Below are 12934 nucleotides of genomic sequence, written 5' to 3' on the forward strand. Positions count from 1 at the left end.
GGAGGTGTACCCTTAAATGTAGACCAGAGATCATCTGTACAAATGTAGGCAGTCACCAGCTGACCCTAAATTGCCTACATTCTTATATTCAATTTAACAGGGATTGTATTAAGTATAGAAGTCCTTTCAAAAGATTAATTCATATCTGACTAAATGTCACACTGAAAGACGTGTTCATTGGGGAATACTGATTTTGCCTGGAATGATGTATGAGGCATAAAACCAGAGGTCTCCTCCTCTCATTGTAATTCCTGTGGGCTGGCTCCTGAAGTTCTTAATCAGTAAATCACACTCACTGTAGAGTGTTTGACTCAAAGCAGAAAGGAACATGAACTTCTACAGCTCTGGGAAGAAGCCCGAGGGTGGGATCCCAAGCCTCTTTTTGACAGGATGAGCCTTGCCCGCCCTCTTCTAGCCTGGTCCCAGTGTGTGGAAAGAAGGAAGTCACCAATGACAGGCAATCCATGGTGGCATTTTAGCTTGATTAGTATGGAGATTACTCAAAAGATCAGTTTATTCCCACTGTCCTCATTTTTGCAGATGTAATGGAGATGTCTTGCACTACCCAGACTGACCTGCTTTCAGAGACATTGTAGTCTCATAGAATGGCTTGTGTTGGAAGGCAATTTAAAGATCATTTAGTTCCAACTCTGGTGACATGGGCAGGAATACCTTTCACTGGATGAGACTGCTCAAAGCTCCCTCCAGCCTGGCCTTGAACATTCCTAGGGATGGGGCACCCACAACATCTTTGAGAAACCTGTACCAATGCCTCACCCCCTGTAACAGTAAAGAATTTCTTCCTAATCTAAAGCTACTCTCTTTCAGTTTGAAGCTACTCGCCTTTGTCCTGCCACTACATGCTCTTGTAAAAAGTCTCTCTACATCTTTCTTCTGGGCTCTCTTCAGGTGCTGGAAGGTCACAATTCGGTCACCCTGAAGCTTCTCTTCTGCAGGCTGAACAACCCCATTTCTCAGCCCTTCCTCACAGGAGAACTGGTCCATCCCTCTCATCATCTTATTGTCCCTCCTCTGGACTTGCTCCAGCAGTTCCATGTCCTTCCTGTGCAGGGACCCCAGAGCTGGGTGCAGCCCTGCAGGTGGGGTCTCAGCAGAGCAGAGCAGAGGGGCAGAATCCCCTCCCTGGCCCTGCTGCCCACGCTGCTTTGGATGCAGCCCAGGACACATCTGGCTGTCTGGCAGTGAGCGCCCATGGCTGGGTCATGTCCAGCCTCTCATCCCCCAGCACCCCCAAGTCCTTCTCCCCGGGGCTGCTCTGATCTGTTTATTCCCAGCCTGGGCTGGTGCTGGGGGTTGCCCCGACATAGGTGCAGCACCTTCCTCTTGGTCCTGGTAAACATGAGGTTCCCACTGGTTCAATTCTTGAGCTTATCCAGGTCCCTCTGAATGGCATCCTGTCCTTCATTTGTCAGCCACATCACTCATCTTGGTGTCACTTGCAAATTTGTTGAGAGTGCACTTGATCCCTTTGACTATGTCATTAATAATGACATTAAATAGCACCCTTCCCAATACAGAGCGCTGAGGAACTGTTGGATTGCTGGGATGTTTATTTTTCTCAGCTATGTTATTCCTCAGTCTTGATGTTTAGAAGTCCTCATACTTACGCTGTGCTCAATACCCTGATGGAATTCTGTTCTGAGGCTTTTCCCTGCTCCTTGAAGAATGATGTTCAAAGTATTTGTCCAGAGAAGGAACTCATAAATTCATAAGTAGGAATCTGATCCTTTAAAATGGATCTGAGAGCTTTCCTTTCTTCAAATGGTGGCTGTTGCCTGATCTTGATGCTTACTTCCTGTGTCATCCGAGGCACAATCTCGAGTAATACCACTGTTGTCTTTGCTGAGTCAAAGTAGAGACCTAAGAGAAGACAATGGCTATTGAAGTCTTACCAGCTAACACCACCCATTTGTCCTCAGAGAATTCTTTAGGCTGGAAAAACCCCAGGAACATCAAGTCCAGCCATTAACTTAGCCAGGTCTACCAGTAAATCCTGTTCCTAAGAGCCAGATCTACACAGCTTTTAAATACCTCCAGGAGTAGGGAATTCAACCATGTCCCATGGGCAGCATGTTCCAATCTTTTACAACCCTTTCTGTAGGGAAATTCGTCTTAATATCCATTGTAAACTCCCACTGGTGCAACTTGAGGCCATTTCTTGTCATCCACTCAAGGAGAAAAGACTCATCCACACCCTGCAGGCCACAACCTCCTTGCAGGTTGTCATAGAGAGTGATAGGGAAACCCCTGAGCCTCCCCTTCTCCAGTATAAACACCCCCAGCTCCCTGAGCACTCCTCCTAGGACTTGTGCTTCAGACTTTTCACCAGCTCCATTGTCCTTCTCTGGACACACTCCAGCCATTCAGTGTCTTTCCTTGTAGTGAGTGTCCTGTGGTGAGCACACTCGCTGCTTACCGCTCCTGTAGTGAGTAGTGAGTGTAGCCCAAAAGTGAGCACAGTGCGGCCTCACCAGTGACGAGCACAGGATCCCTGCCCTGCTCCTGCTGGCCACGCTACTGCTGGGACAGGCCAGGGTGCCCTTGGCCTTCTTGGCCGCCTGGGCACTGCTGGCTCACGTTCAGCCAATGCTGGCCTGCATCCCCGAGTTCTTTGCCTTGGGCACCTTTCCAGACAGCCTCATGGGCTGAATTATGGCAAAGCAACACCATGTGTTTAATTCAAAAGTTTTACTTATGGTAGGAATGATCTAAACCTCATGGTTAGCTGAAAGGTCTGTGGCAGCAATGATTTAAACTTTTCTGAACAGCCACAGAGTAAACTTTTCTGGACAGCATGTGACAATGGTGATTTTGGAACAGCCTGCAGCAGCAGTGATTCTAACTTTTAAGCAGAGGAAGAAAGGAAGAAGGAGAGTTAGGAAAACAGAGGTAGAGAAAATAGGTCTGTGTTACCAGCCAGGGCCCCAGTACTGCCTCTGGTCTCTTTCCTCTGGATGGCAGGTGCATGGATGACGGATGCATACCCTCACCTCTCTCTGTTGCACTATTTATAGACTAGTCCTTGCACGTCCATCTTGTTATTCTCAAACTTTTCAGAAGGGGTTGGATGGTCTCATGGTTTCAAATTTGTTCTTAAAAATAGTTACCCAAGATAAGGAAGCTGGTCCCAGAGAAGCACTATGCTGCCTCTGCAAGACCCTGTTTTCTAACCATATCTTATCTAGCTGGCATGGTAGCATTCCTTTTCTCTTCTGTCAAGTGTGTGAGACATTATCTCTTTCACATTTACATTAAGTCTTTCAGGTTTTCAGTCACTCACACGGTTGAAAGGCAGGACCTGGCATTTGGCCTTGTTGAACCCCATGCCATTGGCCTTAGCCTATAGATCCTGCCTGCCCAGATCCCTCTGCAGAGCCTTCTGACCCTCTGGCAGATCAGCACTCCTGCCCAGCTTGCTGTTACCTGCACACTGAGTGAGGGTGCACACAATACCCTCGCTCACATTGATAAAGATACCTAAGGGGGCTGACCCCAATACTGAGCCCTGGCGAGCACCACAGGTGGCTGGGCCCCAGCCGGATCTAACTTCATTCACCAACACTCTTGGGACCCAGCCGTCCAAGCAGTTCTTTACCCAGTAAAGAGAGCACCTGCCCAAGCCAGGAGCATCCAGTTTCTCAGGAGAAGGCTTTGGGAGATGGTTACAAAAGTCCGGGTAGACACATCCACAGCCTTTCCTTCATCAACTAACCAGGTCACCTTGTCATAGAAAACAATCACGTTGGCCAAGCAGGACCTGGGACCTGCGTTGCACAAACCCAGGCTGACTGGCCTTTAGCCTCTGGTTGTCTTGCACTTACCTTATAATGACCCTCCAGATGATCTGCTTTGAGACTCCCCTGACACTGAGGTCAGGTTAGCAGGCCTGTAGCCCCCCATACCCTCCTTCCAGCCTTTCTTATAGTTGGGGGTAATATTTGCTAACCTCCAGTCTTTTGTGACCTCATTGTTTAGCCAGGGTGGCTTGTAAATTATGGAGAAGTGGCTTAGTGATGACTTCTTTCAGCTCTCGCAGTACCTATTCTGATGTAGAACTGTATTGACTCCGTCCTCTTCTTATACCTATTTCCAGAAAACACTTCATTACTCTGGCAAAGTGTTGCCTACCTGTGATCCGTTTCTTGGCTCTGGTACATATTGACTATTTCAAACATGGAACTGGGCACCGACTGGCTTGGAAAAGACCCTCTCCATTACTGGGCTCTCCCTGCTCCTGAGGATGCTGAATGCCTGTTGTGTTTCAGCTTGTCTTTTCTTGACCCCTTCTTAAAAACTACATTTGCTTTAGATTGCTGAAAACAGCATGCCATGTGGCTGGAACGTGTGTGACATCTACATAAGGACCCCTTGATGTTCTTGGTTATTTTTTACTTCTGAATTTCTGTTCTTACACCTATACCTACTACTTTGCAATGTGAATTCTCTCTCCTTCTGCTTTACACGGACTTTCGAGACCCTTGTATATTTTGCTAAAATGTGTCACTAATACAGTGTATTCAGAGGCTCAGGCTCCTGCCCACTCAGCATCACCCCAGAAGCAAAGTGCAGTATTAATACTTTAATAGCTCCTATACTGACTGCTTCTCCTGGCTGACTGCCAATGGTCTAAACAGATCTGCACACCAGTGGAGAAGTACTTGTGAGGTAAGAAAGTGGATTTCCTTGTGCAGCGAACTCTCTGCCCTGCACCAAAGGATTTGGGCAGTGAAATAGGTTCAGGATGCTGAATGTTGGATGGTCAAGTTTTCTTCTCAGTCTTGTGGTTCTGCAAGGTTTGTCCTAGAGCTAAGTAACATTACCTCAGTATCTTAAGAAGCTCTTCCAAAGCAACAGCTGAGAAAAAGGTGACTGCCTGGCCATGCTGATGTTTCTTTGCCCAGCAGGCGTTTTGCTGTAAAACTGTTCTGGTGTTACCTCCCCAACCTGGGCTGAGCTGGTGTCCAGCATGGTCTGGGAAGGCTGTTGTTGCCTCTCTCCTTTGTTTCCTATACACAGTAGATAGCCTGCTATAATTACTGCCCTCTAAAAGAATAATTATTAACTTCAAAAGAAGTTATGTCTTCTGGTGTAATTCCACTGTAGAACAGAGATAGCTCTGTGTAAAGCCATTACCCTTGCTGGGTGGAAAGAAGGGGAAACCTGGCCTGGCTGGGGTTATCAAGAGCTGCCTCTGTTCCTTTTGCAGCGTCCATGTTTTAAAATGCAAGACGTTTGTGTATTTTACTAACTGCTTGTATCATATCCAAACTTTCTTAGCTGGTGGAGGTAAGGGGAAGTATTCATTTCTTTGTGTGTCCAGAAAAAAGAGCATATTTTTTTCTAGAACAAAAAAGAATTAATGAAATTTTTCTTCACAGGAGAGATTATATAGCTCATGAAATGCTGCCACAGAAACCTAAACCACCTGAAAAGCATGTCAAGAGACATGGGAATATGGATTTGACCTCCACTTACTTACCTCCTCCTACACCATGTCTCAAGTATCTTCATGTCTCTCCTTGAGGATGAGGAGACATATCCCCGGGACCAAGATGGATACAAGAACCACTTACAAAGGTAAGCTGCCCCTGCAGCTTTGTTCAGGACTTCACAGATAACTTCACTCTTTAAGAAGACAGATCAAAACATTGTGCAGTTTTTATTCCTTCTCTATAGGTATGCTAACACTCTGTGCAGGAATCATGCAGAGAGAAATAGGTAGTTGGTAATACAGCGCTGCATTAATGGTGGCATTGAGATCTCTCTGAATTCACCTCCTTTCCATACCTAACAGGCCTATAGGAATCCTTGGTAGAAGCAGGGTCATGGGAATTCCTGTATGTTGATCCAACAACAGGATCTTTATCTTTAGGATGTACTGAACATATTCCTGGCATTTCATAGCTGATCCACACATTCAGTGGATGAGGCATGTCTAAAATATACAGAATTTCCTAGGTCTGAGCAGTTCATGAAGCATGAGATCCTTTCTGTGTTTGCTGCGGAGTTATTCCATGAATGTACAAGAGATGTATACAAGAAATATAGACACAATGCACTCAGCTCTACTGCTGGTAAAGCAGGTGAGCTGTGCATCTAACTATGCCCATGTTTCTCAATTGCACTAACTTGGTGGCTTGTCACTTTGGGAGCTTTTCCCCCTCCTCTTTAGCAGCACAAATTATCTTCCACGTGTACTGGGAGAAAACTTTCAGTTACACAGTTACAGATGAATAGTTTTGTGTGCTTCTGTATTTCATTTTATTATGCTGTGCAAATAGAATAGCTTATGACTGGTGCTTATTATTGCACATTTGTCCTAATGTACACAGACAATATTTTTCTTGGAAGTGATAATGATGAAAGAAGTTGGGGAACAAAAGGCATGTGAATGCGTCATTTAAATTACCTGGCTGAAATGACTGAAAGTTTTACTTTATTCTAACTGCTGCACGTTTGCAGGTGCATGTTTGCAACAACATAAACTGAAGTTTGTACATCAAACACACAGGAAATGGCCATTTAGAATTACTTGAGCTGTGAAGACTATGACCCACAGGTGCAGAATATCTGTTTCTATACACTTTTGAACACTTTATTTTGCATAGGCAATTTCACCAGATGGTATTCATTGGAATAACTTCGATGAAACCAATAAAAAAAGTGGCTTTGTGCAAGGTGGGGATCTGTCCTTCTGTGTTTAGATATCCTTAACTTATCCATATCTGAAACATATGTATGTTTTGGTCTTTTTTCAGTGTTTAGGTCAGCACCTTAAGTGTAACTCCAGAGCTCTAATAAAAGGTATCACAGCCACATTTGGTTATAATTTACCATATTTTTCCAAACACTGCAAATGGAAATTTTTGTCCGAGCCCCCTCAAAGATCGAGTTGCATACTGAATAAGTTCTCTTAAAGGCCCAGATTCTACAAAAATTGCAAGTTTTCATAGCACTATTCTCTAAGCATTGCTAGGTTTTTGTGATCCCTCCTGTCATGGTTTAAACCAAGGCAGCAGCCCAGCTCCAGGCAACTGCTCACTCACTCTCCTACCATCAGGACTGGGGAGACAATCAGAAGGGTAAAAGCTGGAAAACTTGTGGGTTGAGATAAAGACAGTTTAATAGGGAAAGCAAAAACTGTGCACAAAAGCAAAGCAAACCAAGGAATTAATTCACTGCTTCCCATGGGCAGGCAGGTGTTCAGCCATCTCCAGGAGAGCAGAGCTCCATCGTGGGTGACAGTGATTTGGGAAGACAAACACCATCACTCCAAATGCCTGTCCACAATCTCCTTCCCCCCACTTCACATACTGAGCATGATGCCATGTGGTCTGCAATGTCCCCTTGGTCAGTTTGGGTCACCTCTCCTGGCTGTGTCTCCTCCCAACCTCCCAAGGACCCCCAGCTTCCTTACCAGCATGGAGTACAAAAAGCAGAAAAGGCCTTGGCTGTGTGTAAACCCTGCTCAGCAATAATATAAATATCTCTGTACTATCAGCTCTTGTGTTCAGCACAAATCCAATGCGCAGCACTATACCAGCCACTGTGAAGAAAGGTATTTCCACCTCAGCCAAAACCAGCACACCTACCCAAGTGTTTAGAACATTGTATTCAATTAATTATAATAATTAAAATATTGGAACAGCATCTAAAATAGTGCTGCTTTGGTATTAAGTTACCTTTCCTACTGTATTGTCATGTTCTTTACCACTGAACACATCATGTACCAAACGACACTGTAGGGTTAAGTTGTTGCTATTGCTTATCACAGTTCATGTCAGATGACTTTGCAACTTAAAGTTTCAAAATTCTCATCTCCTCCAGGCTACACATGCAGATGTTTCTGCCTATCTTCAGCTATGTAATCTAATCGTAATTAAGTCTTTCTTGGTTACAGGGAGATGTGCCTAACACTCCAACAGCATATGGTTCATATCCTGAATTCCCTCCTGTGCCCCCTAATGTTTTCAAGACTGTGCTACATGGGAAACTATTAATATCTATGCTTAAGAATTAGAGTTGCAATAAAACTGTAACATATTTTGAAGGATTAGTAGCACTGCTGGCTTACACTAAGTAAAATAAATTCATAACACCTATGAGGTCTCCAAACGTGTAGAGCCTTATAAATTAAAAAAAATTGAAGACAGATGGACTTGCTTATCATATTTTGAATATTTTGCAAGAGCTGTGGTTACATCCAAAATGCACAGAGTGTTCTCCAACAAAGATGATGGGAGAACCCGAAAAGTTTTTTGGTAACTCTTGGTTGGCAGCTGAAATGTGAGATCTCTGAACAAACCTCCTCTTACAGGTGGTCTGAATCTCATTAGCTTCTTGCTTTTAAACAATTTATTAATGCATTTCCTGTAAAAACACATCTGTGTATGTTCCTGGTTCACCCTGTTGGACTGTTTCTCCAGGAAAATGATGTACCCTAGGCATGGGCACACAGTCAGCATCTCACCAGTGTGGTGGTGCCTGGACATCTCCTACTTCCCAAGGGAAACAGGAGTGCCAAACTCTGATTGGATTGAAGAATTCAAATATCCTGATACAAGTACCCTAACTGCACCATTTACTCTGTAGTGCTTTGACAGCTAGACTTCCTTCCTGTGCAGAGTCAGCTGGAAGCTTATTTGCCTCATGACTCCTGGTGTGGTTTGAAAGGAAGGACAATTATAAAAAGAAAACAAAAACCTCCCCTTGGGTTAGATCCAAGACTATTTCATTTCAGCTTCCTAACAGTAACCATAATGGTCTCTAGGGAAAGTTGCACAAAATTACTAGGAAGGGGAAAAACTATGGTCCTCTGGCCTCAGCACTGGTCAGAGAGTCAGGCAGGTTTGCAGTAGATTCCTAGTGTGACAGCACAAATCTTTTAACATTACAGGGCCTCATTTATTTCCCTGATATCCTGTCAAGAAAGGAACATATGAATGTTTCTAAAACACCACCTAAAATGTTTTCTTAGCCATAAATTTGGATAGGAGTATGGGCTGGAATATTTCTGGAATATGGGCTATTTCTGCAATATAATTCAGTGTTTCACATTAGTGCAGACTTATTCTGCAAATTTCAGCACAGTTTTTCCAATAAGGAAGAATTGGGACAGAGTTGCAAGTTCCTTCTCAGTTTCTGTTTGTTCTGACAGCAGGAGCATCATGGAGAGCAAAGCCAAGGGCCGAGGAGATGCCACACAGCACAGATTGCTAACACTGAGATGAGCTGCAAGCCTCTGAACTTGGCAAACCATAGGCAGCATTCCAGCTGTGCAGCTGAGGGATCGGGTCAGCCACCAGGCCAAGTCAGAAGGTAGAAAGAGGAAGGCTGGCACTGCAGCTCAGCCTTTAGAGTGGAACGGTGGACGTCTGGCTCTCCTTGTCCTAGAGATGCTGTGTGAGACATCCAAACAGCCTTCTGCAGACACAGGCATACTCTGTGCTCAGAGCCAGCCACAACACAGCAGCAGGAAGGTGCTTGAAGCAGAAAATATCTCTGCGAGACTGAGAATACAGTTGAATCTTCCCTCATGGTATTTCATGGTCTCTGTGGGCATGAGTGGGTACAGGACTGTTTGGTTCAACTGTCTGTGCAGATGCACAGCATTTCCGGGGCTTAACACAGTAATGTATAATCTATTCTACAGCTGCTCTTTGAAGATTTGTGAAACACTACATCATAAACAAATATTTATTGAAGTAGAAAATGCAATGATCACAATATTGATATATGGCTGAACTTGTCAAACAAAGGATTTCAGCTGAGAATCTCAATATGGTGCCTCTTTCATTCAGATGATCGTGTGTTACGGACTGAACCAAGACAGAGCAGATCAGACCAAACAATAGGTTTGCTCCATCAAAAGAGAAATTTACCATTGTCCAGAACGACAGTTTCTACAGGGGGCTGGTTGCCACTCAAAGCTGTAAACCTCTGAATCTGGGCCAGAAAAGCAAGGCTCCCTTTGAGTACATAACCAATTACAGAATGAATTTTGGGCAGAGTCCAATAAGATGGAGTTTAACAAGTCCAAGAGCTGAGTTCTGCATTTTGGCCACAATAACCCCCTGCAGCATTAATAGGCTGGGGACAGTGTGGCTGGACAGTGCCCAGGCAGAAAGGGACCTGGGGGTGCTGGTGACAGCCAGCTGAACATGAGCCAGCTGTGTGTCCTGGTGGCCAAGAAGGCCAAGGGCATCCTGGCCTGTATGAGGAATAGTGTGGCCATCAGAAGCAGGGAGGTCATTCCTCTCCTGTACTCAGCACTGGTGAGGCCACACCTGGAGTGCTGTGTCCAGTTCTGGCCCCTCAGCTTGGGAAGGATGTTGAGACACTCGAGTGCATCCAGAGGAGGGCAACGAGGCTGGTGAGGATCTTGGAACACAAACCCTGTGAGGAACAACTGAGGGAGCTGGGGTGGCTCAGGCTGGAGAAAGGTCAAGGGTGACCTTGTCACTCTCTACAAACTCCTGAAAGGTGGTTGCAGTCAGGTGGGGGTTGGTCTCTTTCTCCCAGCGGCAACTGACAGAACAAGAGGACACAGTCTAATGCTGCACCAAGTGAAATATAGGTTGGATATTAGGAAAATTTGTTTTTACAGAAAGAGTGATAAAGTACTGGAATGGTCTGCCCAGGGAGGTGGTGGAACCATCATCCCTGGATGTGTTTAAGAAAAGGTTGGATGTGGCACTTGGTGCCATGGGGTAGTTGAGGTGTTAAGGCTGGGTTGGACTTGATGACCTTCAAGGTTTCTTCCAAACTAGTGATCCTGATTCTGTGATGTACCACCTCTTCTGGTGAAACATTATGTCCTCAAAATTCAGATATACAAGGTCAATTATGTTTCATTTGATGGCCTCACTACACACAAATTTTCTTACCAGGGGTGGGCTGGTCAGCCAACCAAGCTTCCAAAACCATACCAGACAAAACCAGTCCCTGTCTTCCTTTCTCCACTACAATTGAATTTCAGGAAAAACCACAAAGCTTGACTACAGCCTCCTGTATTCACCAGAAAACCTGATGCATATCTTCCTCCTCTGGAGAAAATGGACATTCACAGCACTACTTGGACACATTGGAAGCACCCAAATGAAAAGCCAGCCAAGATGTGTCAATCTTTGGCCCAGCTTAATAAAATTACTGAGCCATTTAATAGCTCTTCTATAGTGAAGGAAGACTATAAGCCTTGGCTATGAAATAGACTAAAACCTATCACTCATGCTCCAGACTTTCCCAGCAAAACCAATAGATTTCTTGGCTACATTTTGGACCCATCATGGGCCTCATTCTCTCACAGTTATGTAATCCTACAAACCTGTCTGGTCAGGCCCAAAGCATCACACTCTCCTAGATGCTAAAACAACCTACACTGCCAGTTATACACCAAAGGGCTTTGTTAGATGCCTGGCCCCTTACAAAGACGCATCCCAGTTACATCTTTGAGAAAACTGATGCTGACATCGTGATTTTATTTGGTACCTTCTTTTAAACCAGTTGCTGGTTTCATATTTTGAGAACACTTAAAATAAACTTTATTCCCTGGCACTGGCTTTTTCTGGTTAATTTATACAAGTGAAGAACATAAAATCCAGGGGAAAGACATACTGGTTTTTGTTTCTCTGTATTTTTTTTAGTTTTTCCCACCAAACTCTTGCTTATTAATTGAGAGATCTCCCCCTCCTGAGACAGTAATAGAAAGATCTCTTAGTAATAAACTTCATTATTTGTGTAAAGGGGGTTCAGCTATGTTCATAAAACAGAGGTAAAACAGGTGAATTGCATGATTTGAAGTCACATGTAAAAGTCATTGCTGGATAACAAAGTCTGGGATCTGGCCTGTTTCAAAGACACATACAAAAGGTACAATTACTGTCTAAATATTATTGAATATTGTACCTTCATAAATTGTGTCACTGTGCTGTCCAGAACTAGGCTGTCAGATGGGAGGTCTGCGTGCCAAAGGTGCCGCCCTAGGCTGACACCTTGTAAGAGACCTTTTCCAGTAAAAGCTCTTCACTTCAGGGTTCTGGATGGGTACCAGAAACATCAAAGAGTTGAAATGTTGCTACAGCTCTGCCAGCAGCTGGAGTTGCATTATGTTTTGAATAAGGCCATTATTAATCTTCTGACCATAACTGTTCATTTCTTTGTCCAAAGTGCTTTCTGTAGGCATACGAGTGTTCTATTAGCACTATGAAACTTCCTGACTTCTTCAGCACATTCTACTTTCCTAAATCCTCCTCTCCCTTACTCCTGGCAGCTCTGGCTGTTTCCTGAGTATTTAGCTCAAGTGCTAGCTAAAGCTGTTGCATGCTTGATGATTCTTGTGGGTCCCTTCCAGCTCAGGGTATTCTATTTATATATGATTCTACGGTTCCGTGAAAGGCTTGTTTCTGACCATAAAGCAGCATTTAAAGAGGAAGATAATTTTCTGTGTAAAGGTATTTTAAAACTTTGGAAAAGCTTTGAAACCTGTTGGGACAGAAATTCTTCCTAAGCGTTAGCAAGTTAAAGCCAAACACATTCTGTCTGAAAACAGGAATGCTTAACCCTGAGGGTGGGAAGCCACTGGAACAATACTTCAGGGACAGAATGGTTCTGCTTCACTTGAAGTCCTTGAATCAGTCCTAGAGGCCTTTTCTAAACATAAGTTCAATGAAAAATTATGGTCCTTGCAAAAGGAAAAATGCGGCAAATCTCTACAGATTACGCTGTACAAAAGGTCCAAACTATGCAGTCATTGATGACTTCACACATCCTGCAGAAATTCAGTAATCTGTAAAATATTCACTCACCTGTGGTGAGGTATTGACCTAGAGTATGTTTGGCCTTTTTTTTTTTTTTTAGGCTCCTCCTATTTTACCAGCCAGTCTTTTTGAATCTGCATTTCTTTGATATTGAATTT

General features: G+C 44.1%; 1 protein-coding gene across 1 annotated transcript; it reads left to right on the forward strand.

Annotated features, from left to right (window-relative positions):
• The first annotated feature begins 2823 nt into the window (after positions 1 to 2823).
• On the forward strand, positions 2824 to 11518 carry SAXO1 (stabilizer of axonemal microtubules 1). The gene is given in 9 exon segments (XM_059836998.1): positions 2824 to 2910; positions 3495 to 3619; positions 5400 to 5494; positions 5497 to 5598; positions 9822 to 9845; positions 9848 to 10021; positions 10807 to 11254; positions 11256 to 11445; positions 11447 to 11518. Coding segments are annotated over 9 exon segments (1317 nt in total).
• Positions 11519 to 12934: the final 1416 nt, after the last annotated feature.

The sequence above is a fragment of the Haemorhous mexicanus genome, chromosome Z, assembly GCF_027477595.1.
Source record: "Haemorhous mexicanus isolate bHaeMex1 chromosome Z, bHaeMex1.pri, whole genome shotgun sequence".
Lineage (NCBI taxonomy): Eukaryota > Metazoa > Chordata > Aves > Passeriformes > Fringillidae > Haemorhous > Haemorhous mexicanus.